The 20,393-nt window shown below is 50.6% G+C and overlaps 3 protein-coding genes across 4 annotated transcripts in view; 1 reads left to right on the forward strand and 2 right to left on the reverse strand.

Moving 5' to 3' along the window:
* Positions 1 to 82: 82 nt before the first annotated feature.
* On the reverse strand, positions 83 to 7,756 carry MUTYH (mutY DNA glycosylase). The gene is given in 17 exon segments (XM_060021276.1): positions 83 to 183; positions 185 to 277; positions 1,354 to 1,395; positions 1,572 to 1,724; positions 1,810 to 1,946; positions 2,051 to 2,242; positions 2,418 to 2,481; positions 2,566 to 2,710; positions 2,793 to 2,890; positions 2,976 to 3,089; positions 3,167 to 3,238; positions 3,320 to 3,361; positions 3,494 to 3,567; positions 3,682 to 3,721; positions 3,813 to 3,961; positions 4,508 to 4,634; positions 7,629 to 7,756. Coding segments are annotated over 16 exon segments (1,575 nt in total). The 5' UTR covers positions 4,629 to 4,634; positions 7,629 to 7,756; the 3' UTR covers positions 83 to 144.
* A 44-nt stretch (positions 7,757 to 7,800) lies between these two features.
* TOE1 (target of EGR1, exonuclease) lies at positions 7,801 to 11,487 on the forward strand. The gene is made up of 8 exons (XM_060021288.1): positions 7,801 to 7,958; positions 8,691 to 8,833; positions 8,920 to 8,960; positions 9,106 to 9,202; positions 9,331 to 9,489; positions 9,755 to 10,014; positions 10,216 to 10,375; positions 10,455 to 11,487. The coding sequence occupies exons 1-8, from the start codon at positions 7,907 to 7,909 to the stop codon at positions 11,073 to 11,075; spliced, it is 1,533 nt and encodes a 510-aa protein (XP_059877271.1). The 5' UTR covers positions 7,801 to 7,906; the 3' UTR covers positions 11,076 to 11,487.
* Positions 11,488 to 20,393, reverse strand: part of TESK2 (testis associated actin remodelling kinase 2) — a 127,192-nt gene continuing 118,286 nt past the window's right edge. For both annotated transcript variants that reach the window (XM_060021268.1, XM_060021261.1), the window contains 6 exons: positions 15,058 to 15,140; positions 14,747 to 14,831; positions 14,406 to 14,489; positions 14,106 to 14,192; positions 13,274 to 13,391; positions 11,488 to 12,954 (listed from right to left, as the gene is read on the reverse strand). In XM_060021268.1, coding sequence (XP_059877251.1) covers positions 12,233 to 12,954; positions 13,274 to 13,391; positions 14,106 to 14,192; positions 14,406 to 14,489; positions 14,747 to 14,831; positions 15,058 to 15,140 — 1,179 coding nt within the window. In that variant the 3' untranslated portion in view covers positions 11,488 to 12,232. The remainder of the gene's footprint in view (positions 12,955 to 13,273; positions 13,392 to 14,105; positions 14,193 to 14,405; positions 14,490 to 14,746; positions 14,832 to 15,057; positions 15,141 to 20,393) is intronic.

Raw genomic sequence — 20,393 nt, forward strand, 5'->3', positions numbered from 1 at the left:
ACCAAGCAGGACTTTACCACTTCCTGGGTCCCTCAGAGGTGAGGAGTGAGGGGGCTAAGGAGAAGGTGGAAAGTCTCCAGAATGACTACAAAAATCAGCACTTTATTAAACAGGATTCTCAGGGGGTGGGGGCTTCCAGAGGCATCACTGTGTTGCACTGTTGAGGCTGGGTGCATCAGCAGGGGATGTGGGGCCGAAAGAAACTATCCAGGACTTGCTGGCCTGCGCTGGGCTTTTTCCATCTGGACAGGGTGGACACCTGGGATCTTTTGGAACCCTGTGCAGAAGCCGAAGGAAGGAGGTACTGAGGGGGCAACAAAGAATCTTCTCCTTCCACCCCTCCCCCCACACCACTGATCTAGCTCAGATTCTAGCCTTATATTGTAAAGCTTCCATCCTGTTACCAGTATCTAACTCTTCGATCAACTCTCTAAAAGGCAGCCTGAGGACTTCCCTGGTGACGCAGTGATTAAGAATCCGCCTGCCAATGCCGGGGACATGGGTTCGAGCCCTGGTCCGGGAAGATCCCACATGCCGCGGAGCAACTAAGCCCGTGCGCCACAACTACTGAGCCTGCACTCTAGAGCCCGCGAGCCACAACTACTGAAGCCCGCACACCTAAAGCCCTAGAGCCCGTGCTCGAAACGAGAGAAGCCACCGCGATGAGAAGCCCGCACCGCAACAGAGAGTAGCCCCCACTCGCTGCAACTAGAGAAAGCCCGAACACAGCAACGAAGACACAACGCAGCCAGAAATTAATTAATTAATTTAAAAAGGCAGACTGAGGCAGTCTTCCTAAGATGCAAAGATGACTCCTCCCTCCACCTAAAATGCTTCAGTGGCCTGGCGTTCACGTTCCTGACTGGCCTGGGCAGGCCCTGCTCACCACTCCAACTAAACCAAATGCTCACAGCTCCTTGAGCGCTGCAGACTGTACTGTACCCCACCTTTGCTCACACTACTCTTGGGCCTGGAAAGAACGTCTTTACAGCTGATTCCCCTTCCAAACCTGGAGAAAACAATTCATTTCCAGGACCCAGGTTACCAGCCACTCCTTCCAAGCAGCCATTCCTGATTCTTGCCTCCTAGATAAAAATGATAGCTCCCCACTTCATATCCCACAAAATCTTGTACAAACATTTCACACACCTGTGACACTACTGTCTCCATCATTTGCTCTTGTCCCCTCTCTACCCTGGACCCAGATTGTAAAGTCTGGTCAAGAACTACTTCTCTCGCCCCAGTGAAGTCTGTCATGGAGACTGTTCACCCAAACGTGCATCATTTGCGTCACTGAAAACCTGTGGATTTGGTCCTGGAGAGAGATGGCTGGGTGAGGGCCAAGACACTCACCTTGCAGGTCCCTGGCTGCTGGCCCTCGTATACACGGAACACCTAGACAAGAAGAGAGGAGGAAAGTGCAGGGCTGGCATCTGACCCCAAAGAGCCCTCAACTTCATACCCCAGCACCTTTGTTTAAAATATGCTTTTTTGTTTGCTTACATAGTAACAGGTTCACTTAGAACATGTAGGAAACACAAAAAGTAAAACGAAGACAACAAAGGTAGTGCCTTTTTCATGGCGGTGGAGACAGCAGCGGTGTGAAACTCCTCCCGGGTCAGCCAGCGAGCTCCAGGTGGTACAATGGCCACTGGGGTCTGTTCTTCCAGGGCCAGACCGTATACTTGATATGTCAGCTTGATGTGAGAGAAGGTGTGGACCACCTGGGGGGAGCGTCAAGAGGCTGAAACAGACCTGCGGATGTGGCCACAGAAGCCATCATTCCTGGCCCCTCCTCTGCTCACTCACCTGTCCCAGGTGCCGAAGGCGGGTGGCCGGGACGGGCCCAACCCAACTCTGCAGTTTCTGCAGCAGGGCCTTGCGCTGGTGCTGCCCTGAGGGCTCTGCGGTCACAGATGGGAACTCCCACAGTCCTGCCAGCAGACCTGAGAGGGAGGGCAGCCAGGTATCTGTTAGGCCTTAGCTACTGATGCCTCTATTTCTTCCTTGTTGCTCATGCCACCTCCCTGCACTCCGAGGATCAAGGTACCTGAGTTGGGCCTCTGCACCAGCAGAATTCGGGCACCCCCAAGGGCCCTGGGCTGCTCCAGAACACAGGTGGCAGAGCACTCCTCCCTGGGGGGCCTGCGACTGACCTTTCTGGGAAAGTTGGCCACTCCCAGGGTCTGGTCCCAGGGCTCTGTGGGAGGCGCACACAGCTGGCACTGTCCAGTGTTGGGAGCTGGGAACAGAGATCCAAGAGCCCCACTCAGGCCACGTGGGCTTAGGTGCCAAGCCCAGACAGCAGGCCTTGGCCCAGCTCTGTAGAATCTTACTCAGACTGTAGAATGAAATGGAATGAGGCGGCCACAGGCAGCTCCTCGACAGTACAGGGAAGGGCTAGGGCTGGCACTCACCACACTCCTCCACGTCACGACTGCCTGGCAGGCTCCGTGAGGCTGAGAGCTGCTCCCGCTCCACCTGAGAGTCAGAGACAGGGCAGGATGTCACGGGGCAGGGGTCACTCCCTAGGACCCCTGACTGCCCCTTCCCCAGCTGGCTCACCCTCTGGTGTGCCCGGCACAGGCTCTGCACAGGGCACTGGCTGCAGAGCGGGCGCTGCGGGGTGCACACTGTGGCCCCCAGCTCCATGGCTGCTTGATTAAAGTCTCCTGGCCGGGCTGGCTCCACCAGCTGCTGGGCTAGGCTCCTACAAGAAGGGAACGTTGCTGTGAGCCAAAGATCCTTTGGAGACAACTCTCCCAATCTCCCCCATTACTCCAATATCCTACCAGAGCTGCTGGGAAACAAGGGTGCTGCTGGGATCAGCACCAATGGCTCGGACACGGCATAGCACCCGTACTACGTTCCCATCCACCACACCGGTTGCCTGGCACAGAGGAGTCCAGGAGTCAGCCTGGTCTGGGAGGAGGGAAGGTGGGCACACACAATATGGGGGTGGGCTATGGGCTCACCTGGCCAAAGGCAATGGAAGCAATGGCTCTGGCTGTGTACCGCCCCACACCAGGCAGGAGCCACTGCAGGGTCTCTGCTGTACGTGGCATGTGGCCCCCTAGCTCCTCTACCACCTGATTGGGATGCGAAGGCTTAAGGTTATAAGATACCTGAGGCCCTGGGGCTCCCACGCCCCCCGCCACCCTCTTACCTTCCGGGCTCCTTCCTGTAGCCGCCGGCCTCGAGAGTAATAGCCCAGGCCAGCCCAGAGCTGGTTTACCTCCTGTGGGTGGGGTCAGAGGTCAGAGGGATCAGAGGTCGGTCCTCAGTAGTCCCCATTCCCCGACCTTAGGGTGGCTCTCACCTCCAGGGAAGCACTGGCCAGGTCCTGCAGCGTTGGCCACTTCTACAGCCCGAAGGCAGGCAAAAAGAGATGAAGCCAAAGGTGAAGGAGGTGGAAGAAGCCTTCTTTATTCCCACCCCAAAGGAGTCATCTGGGGTCTGGACCATGACCCTCCCCTTCATTCCCTGAAGTCACCTGCATCCATCGGTTATAATAGTCGATCACCGTGGCAACCTGGGTCTGCTGCAGCATGACCTCTGAGACCCACACTGGGGAAGAGGGGTTGGTATGAGGACACGGCTAACCAGCCCTGCTCCTAGCCCACAGACCCAGACCTGAGAGCGTCCAGGCAAAGCAGCCCTGCTCTCAGGAGATGTACTCACCAGCGTATGCCCGCCTGTCCAGGTCCACCTCACCCTCCACCTGCCAATGAAATTCCAGATGGGCAGTTAGTGTGGAGGGGGCTGGGCACCAGCCTCCCCCACTCCACCATCCCCACCCCTCACCCACCTACCCGCCTTCTCCAGGGTAGGTCCCGCTTCTCTCGGTCATACCAGCTCAGCAGGCTCTTCCGGAAGACTGTCACCTCAGCTGTGTCTCTGAATAGATGGTACGGGGAGACAGGGGCCTGCAATCTCACCTCCTCCTGCTGCCTGGCCAGGCCTGCTGGAGCCTCAGAAAACTCAGGGATCGTCCTTGCACAGGCTGTGCACCAGCAATCTGGGGCACTGTGGCCTGGTTTCAGTCTGTTCCACTTAAAGCTTCCCCCACCCCCAAGCCCTTGCTTAAGCTTGGGACCTGGAGTCTCTAGCCCTGGGTAGCCTTAGCCAAGTTTCTGGCCTTCATTTCCCAGGGTGATACCCCTGGCTCCTTTGTCTCTGGGTCATAATGAAAATCCATGTTTCAGCCAAGCATAATATATACCTGTGCAGGGCCTTCCCATTTACAAAACACTGACAGGTTGATAAACTCATTTGATCCCATGAGAGCCAAGTGAGGAAGGAAATGCACAGACTACTACGCCATGTCACTGGTAAGAAAGCAGCTATTCAGAGCAATTATCCCAAAGCCACAGAGGAAAGTCAGAATTAGAACCTTAATTAGTTCCTTAATGCCTTGATACATACCATGCTCCCTTCCCAGCCTGAATCTGTCCCCTTTCATGGCCAATTAAACCAGCCCCTGAGTCTCTAAGACCAAGCTCCTCACCGTCAGGTGCAGACGGCTTGGCCTGGCTGCTGCTGAGGGCACGTTTCTCCCTTCCCTCCTGGCTGGATGCCTGCTTCCTGCAACGACTTCGACTTCCCACAGCTGCTCGTGGCTTCCTCATGATTGACTAGAAAGGAAAGGCCCAGCCAAAGTAGTCAGTCGCCATGAGGCTGAATCTTAGGGCCCCGCAGAAGGTAAAGCTACCTCCCTCCCCACACCATTCATATAAAGTGTCTAGCTTTTCTCCAAGCACTCCCCAGATGCTCATGGGTTTGCTCTTGGCTGCCTGTGGCACTGAGGTATGACCAGTAGGGCTGAGGTCCTGCAAGTGGCCTCAGAGGAACCAGCATTAGTATAGTCTTGGAGACATAAACAAAATAAGAGGCCAGGGCTGGGCTGAGTCAAGGACCAAAGCCTCCTGTGCGGGAGCACCTGTGTATCCCTGGGAGTACAGGTGTAGGTAGGAGGTTTATCTGCTTAGAGATGTAGCACATTTACACTGAAACAGCATTTAGTAATCATCTAGTCCAAACCCTCATTCTATGGAAAGGAGAAACCTCTGTGATAATGATTTAAAACATAAAATGCAAAGAGGGAAAAAAAAAGGAGAAACCAAGGATCAGAGAGGGGAAAGATTTGCCTGAGAGAAGATGGCAAACTGTGGCGGGGGAGGCAGGGCGGGCACGGGGATGAGCTATTTTTATTCCTAATCTCCTGATTTAGTAGATCATAGCCGCCTATCCATTAGTAATGAATGAGAAAACACATCTGGTTGATCTTCACTCTTCCCTTATTGTTCTGGCTGCCTAACAGAACAGTAGCTAACAGTTAGTGAGTGTTATATGTCAGACCCTATGCTAAGTGCTTTACCAGATTTCTCAATCTCCTGACAACTCCATGAGGTATGTTCTAGGATTACCTTCATTTCAGTTATAAGGAAACAGGCTTGTGATTAAGCAACTTTTCGATTCAAACTCCGAAGGTCTGCCTGCAGAGCTTGCACCTGGCTATACTGCAGTCCCTGCTGAGCCTCTGGTTCAAACTCTCTCCTCAAACTTTTTAATTCACACCTCATTTTCATCAAGAGATTGCTTCCTCCTTCCGAGAAAAGAATGAATGAATGTACAAACGTACCTCCATCTGCACTTTCCTTGTCCTTTATCCCATTATATGGAGGAATGTTCCCTCCCCCTCCTCCAATCCCTTCCACAAGACCCACCCCCTCCACTTCCTAGCCAATCTTCCTTAACCAAACTCGCTGACTTCCATCATTCATTCTACAATCCGTTCTCTAAAGACTAAAACAATCTTTTAAGACATGATCATGTCACTTTTTTACTTAAAACCTTCAAGAGCTTCCCATTAACTCATTAAACAAATATTTATGGAGCAGTTTTAGGTACTTGGAATACTTCAGTAAATAAAACATCAAAGGTTCCTGGAGTTTATATTATTATTATTTTTAATTTCATTATTTGAAGTCTATAGATGGTTTATTTTATTTTTTGGCCACACTGTGTGGCATGCAGAATCTTAGTTCCCCGACCGGGGATTGAACCCGTGTCCCCTGCATTGGGAGCATGGAGTCTTAACCACTGGACCACCAGGGAAGTCCCAGAGCTTAGGGTCTAATGGGAAATAAATAATGCATATAATCAGTAAATTATATAGGATGTTAGGTGATAAATACTAACATAAAGAGGAAAAGTAGAGCAGTGAAGGGGATGAGTGGGTAGGGGTGTGGGAGTGTTGCAATTTTAAAGAAGGTGGTCAAGGTGGGCCTTATTAAAGTGATATTTGGCCAATGACTTAAAGCAGTTGAAGGAGTTAGCCATGTGAATGGATACCTGTGGGAAAGGAATCCTAAGAAGCTAGTGCAAAGGCCCTAAGGAGGTTGCCTGGTGTTTGTAGAACAATGAGGAAGCCAGCATGGTTAGAATGGAATGAGGAAAGGGTGAGGAGTTGATGAGGTCAGAGAGGTAAAGAAAGTGGAGAGCCCAGGACTACAAGTACCTTGTAGGCCACTGGAGAGGGCTTTGGCTGTCACACCCATTTCTCTTAAAAGCCAATCCTCTTAATATAAGCTTTGTAGGCTCCAACAAGCCCCATCCCCCTCGCTCACTACGGAACAACTATGTTGTCCTGAAATAGTTGGTTCAAAATCCCCAAGTGTCTGTCCTCCTTGAGGCCTCACCCAGTCCATTTCCTCTGCTTGAAGAGCTCTTCTATGTTTTACCTAACAGTTAGTCATTTTTCAGGTCTTGACTTAAATGTCCAAATCAGATCCCCCCCAGTCTTACCCTCTTGTGTACTTCTCCATTGTTGCTCTTATACCAATTTTAATTCCATGTTTATTTGTGATTCTTTGATCAGTGTCTGCTTCCCCCACTTAACTGTAAAACTCCATATAAGCTAGGACTGGGTATCTTTTGTTGGCTGTTGTGTCCCCAGAGCCGAGCACGGTGCCAGGCAAATTGTATATAATACTTGTTAAACTAATTTGGGATGGGGTAGAGTAAAAGGAGGTTCCCCTTTTTCCAGAATGGGAAAAATCCAAACAATTCAGAATAATGAAAAGACTCGAGAGAAAGGTTGAAGATGGACTGGAAACAGCAAATAATCAAAGAGATAAAGGGTTGAGAGTCCTTGGTGGGAAGCAGAGCCCTTGGGAAAGGGCTAGTCTACGGTAGGGACAACACTCACGGTAGCAGGAATCATGTCCAAAACCCCTCAAGGTCAACTATATCTCCTAATTACTTACAATCTGTCCCTACCGGAGGCTTAATTCAAATCCTTATTACCACGCGCACGGATTGTTTCAAAAGTGTTCCTGCTAGCCGGTCGCTCTCAACCTCCGCAGCCTCATCTCCTGTCTCCGTCCCGGCTTCTTTCACTTCCTGGAACGCCGTGAGCTCCCCACCCTCCCTGGCAGCTTGCCCCTTCCCAAATATCCTTCCTTCCCCTACACTCCCCAGTCTTTGTATAACTCCTACGCGTGCTTTAAGCTTAGCTCAGGCAGCGCCACATCCTCTGGGGATCCCCACCCCGGGGCCGAATCGATGAAGACAGGGTAACGCGAAGGCCCACGTTCCAATTGCGTTGTACGCAGAGAAAAAATTACCTCCTGCGCGATCTCCAGCGCCCAGCTCCCAGACGAACTCCAGGGGGCGTGGCTCCGGCCAATCCGGGCGGTGAACCGGCCCACGCCAGCCAATAGGCTCCTAGCGCGCGCCAGGCTGGCTCCACCGCGCCAGACCCGGGAGGTCTGAACGGAAGTCCGACCGGTCGGCGACTCCGGGGGTGAAGCTCCGCCCCGTCCCCGACTGCAGGAGCGGAGTGAGGAGACGAAGAGGAAGTCCCGCGTGCACACTGACTATACAAGCGAGGGACCTCGGTGTCATGGCCGCCGACGGTGACGATGGCGCAGCCTCAGCTCCAGCCGTCTCTGACGGTGAGTGGCTTCCCAGGGGCCGCTTTAAAAGCCTGTGCGGTCCGGTGGGGGGAGGGTCTCGGGCTCGTAGTTCTAAGAAACCGATCTCAAGTTTCAGAGGAATAGCGCCTTCTTTCTGAACCAGCCACGAGGAGACTACAAGTCCCGGTGTGCACCACAGTTCCGCCTGCAAAAGCCTAGAGTCTTGGGCGCAGGGCATGTGGGGGCATGTCGGGAGATGTAGTCTGGAGTTCATGGCTCTGTTAAGTTAGGGAGGTTGGGAGTTGTGGTCCACAGGAAGTGGGACGTGTTGGGGCGTTATTTATCAGGCTCTGGGGCATACTGGCTACTGCCGCCGCTTGTGGCCATGAACAGTAGTATAGAGCCTTTGAGATAGTAAAGGGGCTGAAATCATCAAGCCTTGCAAACTATTTCCTGCAGGATGTGAGGAAAAGGAACCTCACAGATCATCTAGTCCTACCTTCCTCTTTTACAGGTTTTGATGCTGAGGGGGAAGAAATTTTCCCAGAGTCTCACATAAGCCACTGGAAGACCCAGGCTTTCTCTCCCCAAATTCAGGACACTGTTCACTCCAAGGCCTGTGTATAGAGCATATGTGATACGCTTGAGGAGAAAGCTGCCATTTCTTGCCTTGAAGGAAACTGCCCCTGCCCCCAGCCATGGCCTAGCTTGGTATCTTTTTTCTTAGGCCCTTGCCTGAGCATTAACATCCGTCACCCTCCTTATCCCCAGGTGGTGCCAGCCAAAGCACAAAATCTGGGGAGGAGCTAGTAGTCCAGGTTCCCGTGGTGGATGTGCAAAGTGACAACTTCAAGGAGATGTGGCCATCCCTCCTGCTGGCCATAAAGACGGCTAGCTTTGTGGCTGTGGACACGGTGAGAGTTGGGAGTTGGGAGAGCAGGTGGTTGTGAAAGGGCTGATACTGTGGACCTAACACAACTCTCCCTTTACTGCGCCATAGGAACTGAGTGGGCTTGGGGACAGGAAGAGTTTGCTGAACCAGTAAGTATAAGCCCTGATCTCTTTAGTCCTAGCCTTGGAAGGAGGGGCAGACCTCAACCCTGTAGTGGAGGTCACAGTCCTGGGTGGTTTGGGTCTTTCATGAAGCTAACTCCCAGCCACAGCCACCCCCAAACCCAACCCCAAGGTGCATCGAGGAACGTTACAAGGCCGTGTGTCATGCTGCCAGGACCCGTTCTATCCTCTCCCTGGGCCTCGCCTGCTTCAAGCAGCAGCCAGACAAGGTATGGGCTGATCTCACCTGCATCCCAGGTCTGTGGCTGGGGGGAGGAGGGTTGAGATCCTGGGGAACGTCAGCTATGAGGTTTTTTTCTCCCAAGGCTGGATGTAGCAGAATCTCTTCCTCTCCCAGGGTGAACACTCATACCTGGCCCAGGTGTTCAATCTGACCCTGCTGTGCATGGAAGAGTATGTCATAGAACCAAAGTCTGTGCAGTTCCTGGTACAGCATGGCTTCAACTTCAACCAGCAGTACGCCCAGGGTATCCCCTACCACAAGGGCAATGACAAGGTAGGCCTCCAGCCTAGAGACTGCCCCTTCTGTGACTTCATTTCTTACTACTCTAGGCTGGGTGCATGGGGAGGATCTGCTTCTTAGGGAGTATGGGGAATCACTAGTGACAGAGCTGGGGAAACAACACTGTTACACTGGTGAATAGCATTGAATTAGGTGAAAGCAAGGGAGAGCTTTCCAGGTGAGGGACCCTGGGATAAGTGTCCTGCAAGGCTCCCTAGGGGACTCTGTCCTTCCTGATGACCCCTTTCTTTCCACCCAGGGTGATGAGAGCCAGAGCCAATCAGTGAGGACACTATTCCTGGAGCTAATCCGGGCCCGCCGGCCCCTGGTACTACACAACGGTCTTATAGACTTGGTGTTCCTGTACCAGAACTTCTATGCACACCTGCCTGAGAGCTTGGGTACCTTTACTGCTGACCTATGTGAAATGTTCCCAGCTGGCATTTATGACACCAAATATGCTGCTGAGTTTCACGCCCGCTTCGTGGCCTCCTACCTAGAATATGCCTTCCGGAAATGGTGAGGAACTGGTTGAGAGAATGGGGTGGGGCCTGGTATAAGCTTGACTATTTCATTCACTTAAGATATTTAGTGAGCACCTATCATGTGCCAGGCACTGTTTTAGGTGCTGAGGGTTCAGCAGTGAACAAAACAGACAGAAACCCCTACTCTCATGGAGCTTATATGCTAGTGGACCAATACCCTCTTGCGATGTTACAGTGAGCGGGAAAATGGGAAGCAGCGGGCAGCTGGCAGCCCACACCTCACCCTGGAGTTCTGCAGCTATCCTTCTAGCATGAGGGCCCATATTGACTACCGCTGCTGCATGCCCCCTGCAACCTACCGTATTCATTCCACCAGCATCTGTGACAACTTCTCGGTGAGAGCACCTGCCCATTTCCTGGGGGAGGGACGTTTGATGCCTGGAACCCCTCTCTAAGCTTTTTTCCTACCTCTAGGCCTATGGCTGGTGCCCCCTGGGACCACAGTGTCCTCGGTCCCATGATATTGACCTTATCATTGACACTGATGAAGCTGTGGTGGAGGACAAGAGGCGACGGCGACGACGTAGAGAGAAACGGCGGAGGTCTTTGTTGGGCCTGCCTGAGAAACAGACTTCTGGGGAAACCGAGGATGGTCCTCCCACCAAGCAGGTCTGTAGGGTTGGCCTCAAGCCTGAGGAAATTGAGCAGGAGGTGCCTGAGGATGAGACTGGGAACCAACCTGGCTCTAAGCAAGGTCACAGAAATGACTTGGAGATGGAGCAGAGAGCAGCAAGGCCTGACACAGCTGACATGGCCAGCTCGGAAGCTCCAGAGAGTCAAGTCAATCCTAACCCAGTGCCTGGGGATGGATTGCATCGGGCTGGTTTCGATGCCTTTATGACAGGTTACGTGATGGCCTACGTGGGAGTGGGCCAAGGACCCCAGCCCTGTAACTCTGAACCATGGCTACCTGAATGCCACAACAAGGTATACCTGAGTGGCAAAGCTGTCCCCCTCACAGTGGCTAAGAGCCAGTTCTCCCGTTCTTCCAAAGCCCACAACCAGAAGATGAAGCTGGCTTGGGGCAGCAGCTGACCCAACTTCTACCCAGCACTCAGGGCCCAGGAAGAGAAGCTGAGGGTGGAACAGAGGGGTCTGGATCCCTCTAGCCTGTGAGTGTCCTACTCCCAACTACTAGGGGACGGGGACAGGGTCCTGGCAGAGATACTGCTGCATCACTCCTGGACCTTTGTCTTTACTCCAGAGGATGAGGAACAAGGATACAAGTAAGAAGGCTGACCAGCACCTGTAACACAGACTTTATTCATTTTTAAATCTCAAAGTGTCCTGGGAAAGTTTCAAAAAAAAAAAATCAACAGAAACAAGATATGAAAATATTTGACCAGCTTCATCTTTGGTTATTTCTTATTGCGGCTCTATAAGGACAGACTCTTCCCATAGCTCCGGCTGTAGCAGAAAGGGAAGAAATCAGTCCACGTATAAACCATTTAACCAACTGGGTGTATCACGTGTTGACAAATACATAGAGCAGGCCCTAGGGCCTACAAAACCAGCCCTACTCCCAACACAAAGTTGAAAGTTTTATAGGGCAGAACATTAAGACTCCTTCATAAATATGAAAATAGATTAATCAACTGGAAAAGATCTTTGAATAGGTTAGCTGAGAGCCATGACCACCACTCTGCCTTGCCCTCCCCTTGCATAGAAAGTGTAGTGACGTGGTCTGACCGTGCAGTAAGTGCAAACAGCAATTATTCAAGTGTCTTAAACATTCTGGCAAGAAGCACCCCAGTCTTCAGGTCTGAGAAATAGCCATGCCCTTTATGGTCTCCTGGTCAGCTCCAGGTTCCATCCATTTTAGCTTATATGCCCCAGGAAAGGAAAGGAGACAGACCCGGGATAGGAGAAGAACCTGGGGTAATAGCTGCCTGCCAGTGCACACTAGAACTAGGAGTCCTCTGGTCCTGTCTGGGGAAGTCTGGGTGGGGGCCAGAGCTCCTTGCTGGATTTCAGAGGCTTGGTATTAGCTGTTTGCCCTAACTAGGAAGGTGTCTCACTGCTGCCTCACCTCATACATAGCCATTGGGCACTGGGAACCCCAAAGTTGAGCCTGGCTTGGCTTAGCCTGCCTGCTCTGTGGGCCCCAGGGAAGAGTCAAGGCTCTGCAGCAAGGGGGCCCTGTGGCTTCAGCTGAAGGTCCATCCCCAAGGTGAGGTGGGGATTAATGCCCCTTACCCATCCAGCTCTCCCTGGGTTTTCAGGCCTATGCCTGAGACAGAAAAGGGGACTGGAGCCAAGTCTCTTGGCCTTTCTTCTACCTCCATCTCCTCAGGGGCACCTGCAAGGCATGGACTGGCCCCCTGAGACCTGGGCCCAAAACCGTTTTCTTCCTGGGGACTGGAGCAGTCCATGGCTTCATGGGCTGGAGCAGCTGGTAGGGCAGATGCTCGGAATGGTGGGATCTCCCTTACTCTGTACTTGTGACTACTGAGGCGTGGTAGGGGCCCATCAGATAGTGATTCTTCTCGGCCCACAAACGGACAAGCCTCTTGATGCAAGAACTCTGGTGAACTAGGCAAAGAACGCCACCGGCGAACAGGTGGGGCGAGGGGCTCCTGCCAATCAGCCATGGGCATAGTTCCAGGCCCTGGTGCATCCAGGTCAAATACCAAGGAGATGACAGACTTGCTGGGCAGGTCAAAGAACTTGACCTTGCCACCTTTGAGGTCCTGGCGAGCACTGAAAGGGTTGATTTTGGGGGCTCGGGCAGCATCACCTCGTTGTGGCTGGTAGTAGGGATCCAAGACATTCACTGTACGTGGGGGCTTACTGGAGAAGATGTCTGACTGGCTTCGAGACAGCCAGATAGTACGTCTTGGGCGTGGGGACTTGGGAGGGATCTTGTCATCCAGTAAGCTCAGTCGCTTCACCCCAGGTCCTTTCTCCAAGAGTCCTGAAGAATAGTGAGTCAAGTCAGCGTTACTCTCACTAGTCATAAAAAATAGAAGCAGCACTTCATACCACAAAGTGTCACCACTCAGGAAAGCAAAGTAGGTTCTGTTGTCCCCATTGCACCAATGAGAAAACAGACTCAGAAGGGAGGCAATATGCCAGCCCACAGCTCCAGGACTTTTTCAGTCATCCCCTGCTCCTTTGCCTTTCTTCTGGACATGGGATCCTGTAATCACAGCCCTAGAGGGAAATCCCCCTCCCCCCACCATCCTAATATCCTCCCTTGGGGTCAGGTTGGACAGTCTGGTCTAATCTCTTACCTTTGGCTGTGGACTGCAGCTTCCTGTCCCTCTCCAGCTCTTCCTCCTCTAGGCGGCTCAGAATTTCCTCCAAGATCTTCCCAATCTCCACAAAGGATGGGCGCAGTTTGGGGTCCATCTGTAGTCATCCACACCAGCCATTAGCCCTGCCCTCCCATCTTCCATCCCAAGGATGGCATTTGAGTCTGTCTGGCATCTTTTAAGATTCAGATGTGCATCTAAGAGATCTTTTCTGAAGGCCCCAGACCACAAGAGTGAGTCCCAAAATTAAGGTCAGGGAAGATGCTATTGTCTAATACCCTCCCCTATCTCAGCAGCCTTTCTGTATATGTCTTATCCCCTTGTTTGGCAGAGAACCCTCCAAAAGGGTATGTTCACATTGGTTGGTTCTAATTCTTTGTTGAGTTCTGCAGCTAACATGTTTCTGGAAGCTACCTGGACAAGGCCCAGCTACCCACTTAGTCATAACAGGTAGGTCCAACCCCAGAGCTATATAAAATAAAGGCTAACAAGAGCTTTTCTCACGGGTCTTGGACCAGCTGGACGCACAGTCCAACTAAAACCTGACCAGAGCTCCATCAATATCTAAGGCAAGGGGTGGTAGGTCTACACTACAAGCTGAGGACAGGATAATACAAAGCAATTTTCCTTTCCTTGGTCCAAGGCTCTGGACCAGAGTCTGGCAGGCCTAAAGGAAGGAATGTGGGCACTGTCACTCATCAGTGAAAAACAGGTCCCTGTGAGGCTAATTAGCAGCCTCTCCCTAAAGTCCTAACCAGGTGAACAGGGTTCAGCCAGCCCCAACCAAAGCCAGGAGGAAAAAGATACTCACATTACAACAGTTGAAGGTGAGCTGCAGAAAGTCTGGGGGACAGTCTCCCACCATGTGCTGGAAAGCATCATAGTCCAGCCCGAAATTCTGTGGACGGGTATGGTGGGGAAGGACCAGGGGACATTGGTAGCCAGGTCATTAATCCCTCCACCCATCCTGGCCTGCTCAGGAGAGTCTGGGAACTGCCCCAGAGAAGTAACCACAGACTAAGTTCCAGCAACTCCACCCAAGAAAAAAACAATTCCATGGCCTCAAAAGCAGCCCCATCCCAGTGGCACTGATCCCCATCCTGTAGCTCACCTCTGTTCGGGGAAGATAGTCTGGATCAGCCTGTATGCGGGCGATGATCTCACAGAGGATGATACCATAAGAGAACACGTCCGCCTGGTGGGAAGTGAGATCTCAGTTTCCCTCTCAATGGGGTGAGAGGTGGGGTTTCTGTCCCTCATGTCCACTAGCCCAGGCCTGGGCCCTACTGTCCATATTTCATTCAATTCATTCACTAGGCAGCTGACAGGTACCAGCCCTGTTTCTGGCACGAAGGATGTAGATCCTCACCCCATGCATGAAGTGTGACTCAGGACACTTTCTGCTAAGAATGGATTCTACAGAGAACCAGACCTTGGGGTCCCCAGACTCACCTTTTCATTGTAGGGCTCATCTCGGAGAACCTCGGGTGCCATCCAGAAGGGTGAGCCCACCACAGCCAGCTTCTCACTCCCCATGCTGTGGGGTGAGATTACACGGAAAATGAGCTTGCCGCTGGCAGGTGCAATGAGATATCTGACCACTGGGAATTCCTCTCCCCCAAGGATGGGCACACACTAGAATTGACTGAATTTAGGGAGCTGAGGTTGGGCTGTGACCAAGTCCTTGCCGCTAAGAAGGAAGCTGGAGTCTTCCCTTTGCCTCAGTCCCTTCTGTGACCCCAGCACCCATTAAGGCTACCCACCTGACATCAGGGATCTTCTCAGCCAGGCCAAAGTCACCTACCACTGCAGAGTAACCATTCTCATCCCTCTTTATCAGGCAGTTCTAGGGTTCCCAAAAAAGAAGACAATGTGGCTCAGAAGTGGGACCAGCCAGCCATAGACTTTACCACCACCCCTCCCTGCCATAGGGCACCTTGTCCTCTGTTCCTTGGTGAAACCACACTCTTGGGCTGACCCCTGTGGTCAGACTTGGGGGCTCTGATAGCCATGTGAGATGAGTTAGGCCTGGATCTTTGGTGGCTGCCCGAGGATTATATCATGCTCCAAACAAATATTTATCTTACTTTCTATGTGCTAGGCATGGTTCTAAGTGTCAGAGATACCTCAATGAACAGAAACCCTTGTCCTCTTGGAGCTTACAATCTAGTGGAGGAAGACAGGCTATCATCAGGCCCCTGGCCTCCCTTCATCCTTCCCTCAGAACATAGAGACCCAAGCAAGGCCAGGTCTGATCTTGCCAAGTAATGTAAGCACAGGACAAGTGCCCAAGCCTACACCAACTTACACTGCCCACAAGATCACAACCAACCTCTTTTCTGGCGTTAAAATTCCATGACCTCTGGGACTTCCCTGGTGGCGCAGTGGTTAAGAATCTGCCTGCCAATGCAGGGGACACAGGTTCAATCCCTGGCCCGGGAAGATCCCAAATGCCGTGGAGCAACTAAACCTGTGAGCCGCAACTACTGAGCCCACGTGCTGCAACTACTGAAGCCCACGCACCTAGAGCCCGTGCTCCGCAACAAGAGAAGCCACCGCAATGAGAAGCCCGTGCACCGCAACAAAGAGTAGCCCCTGCTCGCCGCAACTAGAGAAAGCCCATGCAGAGCAACCGAGACCCAATGCAGCCAAAGAAAAAAATTCCATGATCTGGCTCTAACCAACCAGCTACCAACCTCCCCATGCCTTGGTGCCCCTATGTACACATCTTCATCCAAACTTGAAACAGACAAGCTTGATTTGGGAAGCCTGAACAGCCCCTTCAAACCTTTGCCTTTGCTTATACTGTTCCCTTCCATTTGGAATGTTCTTCCAATTCTTTTCACTTCAAAAAATTTTGTGTGTTTTAAGACAAGCTTACCTTTCCAGTCCTGACCTCTCCAGCTCTCACCTCTCTCTCATCTCAACTCCTTTAACCCCTCTGTGTCATTCCCTCTTACAGCCTATCAGAGGCCATCAGCTCCTCAGGAGCAAGTTCAGGTTTGGGCCTTCCTTCCTCACAGTATTCAATTCATGAGAGAGGCTCAGGACAAGCTCACTGAACAAATGCTGCTGTCTCCCGAGAAAGGATGACCCAAGTGACTTGAAAATAAGCACAAAGCAGCAACAAACTCTCCCCAAATAGCTGCATTCAAAATGGTCCTACACCACTCTGGCTCAGGAGGCAACTCACTCTGCCCACCTTCCTCCAGAGGTAGCAGGGAGCAGGGATCCTTGGCTCCCAGGGACATTTCTGGGGCCAGCAAGGCCCTATATCACCAAACCAGCCTCCCCCCTTCCTTGCCTTGGCCTCCAGTTGCCAAGGCATTGCCAAGTCACCTGCTTCCTCCACATCAGGTACAAATTAGTCCCTTACTCTGGCTTTGATGTGATCACACTATTCTCTCTTTCCCTGAGTTGGAAGGGAAATGTGATTTCACGTAATGTGATTTCATTACATCCTCTCCTACCCTTGATTCCTGGCAGACATAAGTGTCTCTGGCTTCTAAGCAGGACCGTCCTTGTGCTTGTCCTGGCTTTGGCCTTCCCATCAGTCCACTGGCTCAGCACTCCGCCACCCTCACCCCAGCTCCCTGACTTTACTGTCTGTGAGAAGACAGGCTCTAGGCCAGCTTGTCTATTAGACAGCCAAAGCCTAGGCTATTGGGCACTGGCTTATACTGGCTTATGCCACTGTGAGGCAGTGGCACCTCAGATCTGTCACTTGTTTTTCTCCCCTCCTCCTCCTCTTTCACCAGCAACTCAGGTTCCTGTCTCCAAGGCTCAGTCTGAAGTCCGATTTACTATTTGCTTTATAGCCCTCAGAAACAACCCTGTTAAATTCAGCTTAGATTCAGCAAGTAAGGAACAGAACAGGACCACAGTATACTGCCTTTGTCAAAGCTGTTCAGTTTCTGCCCCATCTTCACATTCATGGAGACCTCTTGTTCGCTCATTGTAAACCACCCATCCAGGAGGAAGTGACTTCATAGTAGCTTCTCTGAGCAGCTAAGAAATGACTACGGCAGGGATGATCAGGGCCCTACAACATGGGGCAAGCCTGCCTAGCCCGGTCTGCCTCTGGTCTGGAGTGTGACCACTGCCTCTCTTAAAGCTTCTCCACAGCCAACAGCTGGGCATTAGAGCCAAAGACAGAGATGGGATACTGAAAACCAAAAGAGCAAACTTCAGGAGTCTGTATCTGAGGCGAGAAGGAAAATGGAGAGCAACTCTGACCAAGATTAGTTCCTATAGGGTTTTTCAATAAACTCCTGAGCCTGCCCTTAGTGGGGTCTAGGCTAGTGAAGTTTGGCTGGCAACACTTGCTGTTTTTAGTTCCTTATCTCCCATTCCTTCCTCACTGGCTTCTGCTGGAAGTGTTCTCACTGAGGATCCCCATGAGTTCTGTGGCATTAAGCTCAGTAGACAAAATCAGTCCTTATATTACTTGATCTTGCTGCTGTTGACATTGCTGATTATTTTCTTCAGCATTTTTACATATGATTCAGGAATCATATTAGTACTGGGCATGCAGAGACTAAGCCGTTGTGGTCCTGGAGCTAACAGACTAGCCATTAGAGGCTAGTTACAGGCTATTCTTGTTCCTTTTGATTCTTCTCTGCTGGCTTCTGTGACACTATGGATTTCCTTCTCCACCTTTACACACTCCAATGCAGGCCCTAACCCACGAGGATGATGGTCTCAGGGTTCTATCTTGGGCCTACAGCTTGTGCTCTATTGTGGAGGCTATTCCACATTTCTAATTACCTCCTCTGTGCTGATGACTCCCAAACGTATATCCTCGGCACTGACCTTTATCCTCAAGCTTCAGCTTTGCACATCTCATCTATTTCTGGACATCTCCTCCTGGATTATTCACACTGAACTCCATTCATGCAAACCTGAACTCATCTTTTTTCCTCCAAAACTAAAACTCTAGCTATATTTTTATGTCAGCTGGCACTGCCATTTTCCACCCAGTTTGCTAAGCTAGAAACTTGAGATTCAGCCTAGACTTTTTACTCTTACTCCAAGTAATTTTAGCTTCTAAATGTTTTTCAAATTGGTCCCTCCCTCTTCATCCCCACTGCTATTACCCTAGTTCACATCCTCCCCTGAATACTGCAATATTCCAACTGGTCTCTGTGGCTTGGGCCAGGCTTGATCTCCATAATCCACCTTCCTCATTTCTGCCAGTATGATCTCTGTAAAATGCAAATCTGCGTTACTCCCCTACTTAAAAGCTGGCAATGACATACTGTATGATTCCATTATATGAAATGTCCAGAATAAGCAAATCCATAGAAACTGATAAAAGATTAGTGATTGCCAAATGCTAAAGGGAGAGGAGAACAGGGCATGGGGTTTTCCTTTTGGAGTGATGAAAAGTTTTGAAATTAGCTAGTGGTGATTATTGAATATACTGAAATGTATACTTTGCAAGGGTGAATTTTATTTTATGTGAGTAATATCTCAAAAAGCTGTTACTTTAAAAAAGCCACAATGATTCTTCATTTCCTACCTAGAAGATAAAATCCAATTAGATAGTATATGATCAGACTCCTCTCTTTTCAATTCTTATCCCCTACCACTTCAGCTTCACAGTCTGCACATCAGACCGTTTATGCCTCTATGCCTTTGTTTATGCAGTCTTGTCTGGTCTGGAATATAACCCCCCTCCATACATACAATACTTACTAAGCAGAATTCAATTTTCAAGGTTCAGCTCAGGCATCACCTTCTCCAAGAAGTCTTCTCTGTACCCTCAGGTTGGGTTAAATATCCTTTTTCAAAGCACCCTATGCTTCTCCTCTCTCTAACCTTAGCATTTGAGATATTATAATGAAAGTATCTGTTTCTATAGTCCCTTCCTATAGCTATAGACTGTAAGCTATAGACTGTAAGCTTTAGCAAAGCAGGGATGTCTTAAGAGGGAAGTGGCCTAGAGGAAGTGGCCTAGAGAATACTTCCTAGCCCCTTGGGCAAAGGAAAGATTGTCTACTTCTGTCTGTGTGGTACCTTACGAATTATAAAACGTTTTTCATAAACATAATCCAAGTGATTCAAACAGCATTGTCAGATGGGCAGATCTGAGATTTTTACATTTAAGATGAGAAAAGTGTAGCTTACAACTATAAGTGGTAAAGATGCAGGTCTCCTGATTCTAAAGAGATCCCTCCTAATGATTTTGGCCTCTCCAGAGGAACTGGCTAAAAAGCTTTCCACTAGAGACAGCAAGGCCATGGCAGGAACAATGTAGTCTTAAGATAGCAAAAGGGGCCAGGGCCCATGGAGAAGGCAGCACTGTTTGTGCAGGCAATACAATAAGACCCCTTCATCTGGGATGCTAACCCCTACCTCCAACGTTGGTTAATCCAAGGGCACCTAGTGTAATGCTTGCATTTCTCACCCAACTTGGACATGGCCCCAGTACAGACTATTTGACTACAGAGTACAAAATATGAAGCTCAGACCACTGTGGGGTTCTGAAGAAGCCAGACTAATTTTCAGGCTGTGTGGGATGCAAAGTCCACTAAATAGAGGATGAAGAATGCTTTATTCAAAAGTATGCCTGGAATAAGCAGCAGACATAAGAAAGGCCCAGTCAGACTTCTGTGAGGCGACAGGTGACCTTTTCAGGTTCAAAGAGGAGCCCAGGCACTGCTGCTGCCTGGCTCCCATTCTTCTTTGTCCTACTCCTATTATAATACATCACACCATAGCAGAGAGACTTACATGTTTGCCTCATCAAGGGAAGGGAATGATCCCATTCATCTCTGTATCTCTAACCTAGCACAGACACACAGAAAGAACTTAGCAAAAGTTTGTTATATGAAAGCCTGGATAGATGACTGAAGCTTCTTTCAAAAGCAGGTGAAAAGGCATACACTAATCATACATTCGACTCTCCATAATGGGGACTGAGCTGACAAAAGACTCAAAAGGTGGCCATGAATGCACTTCTGGAAGCCAACACAAATCCTTCAGAACTGGGCCAGAGTAGACACCTAAGAGCAGATCCTGAGGTCTCCTAGAACAGCTGTACATTCAGTATTGGCATTGAATAAAACCACCTGAGCGGAGAAATGCCAAGTCCATT

This window comes from Delphinus delphis, chromosome 1 (assembly GCF_949987515.2).
Source record: "Delphinus delphis chromosome 1, mDelDel1.2, whole genome shotgun sequence".
Classification (NCBI taxonomy): Eukaryota; Metazoa; Chordata; class Mammalia; order Artiodactyla; family Delphinidae; genus Delphinus; species Delphinus delphis.

Coding starts and splice junctions, on each gene's coding strand:
- TOE1 (XM_060021288.1), top strand. CDS start 7,907: ATGGCCGCCGACGGTGACGATGGCGCAGCCTCAGCTCCAGCCGTCTCT. Junction 8,961..9,105: donor AGGAAGAGTTTGCTGAACCA/GTAAGTATAAGC, acceptor CCCAACCCCAAG/GTGCATCGAGGAACGTTACA. Junction 10,015..10,215: donor GAATATGCCTTCCGGAAATG/GTGAGGAACTGG, acceptor GCGATGTTACAG/TGAGCGGGAAAATGGGAAGC.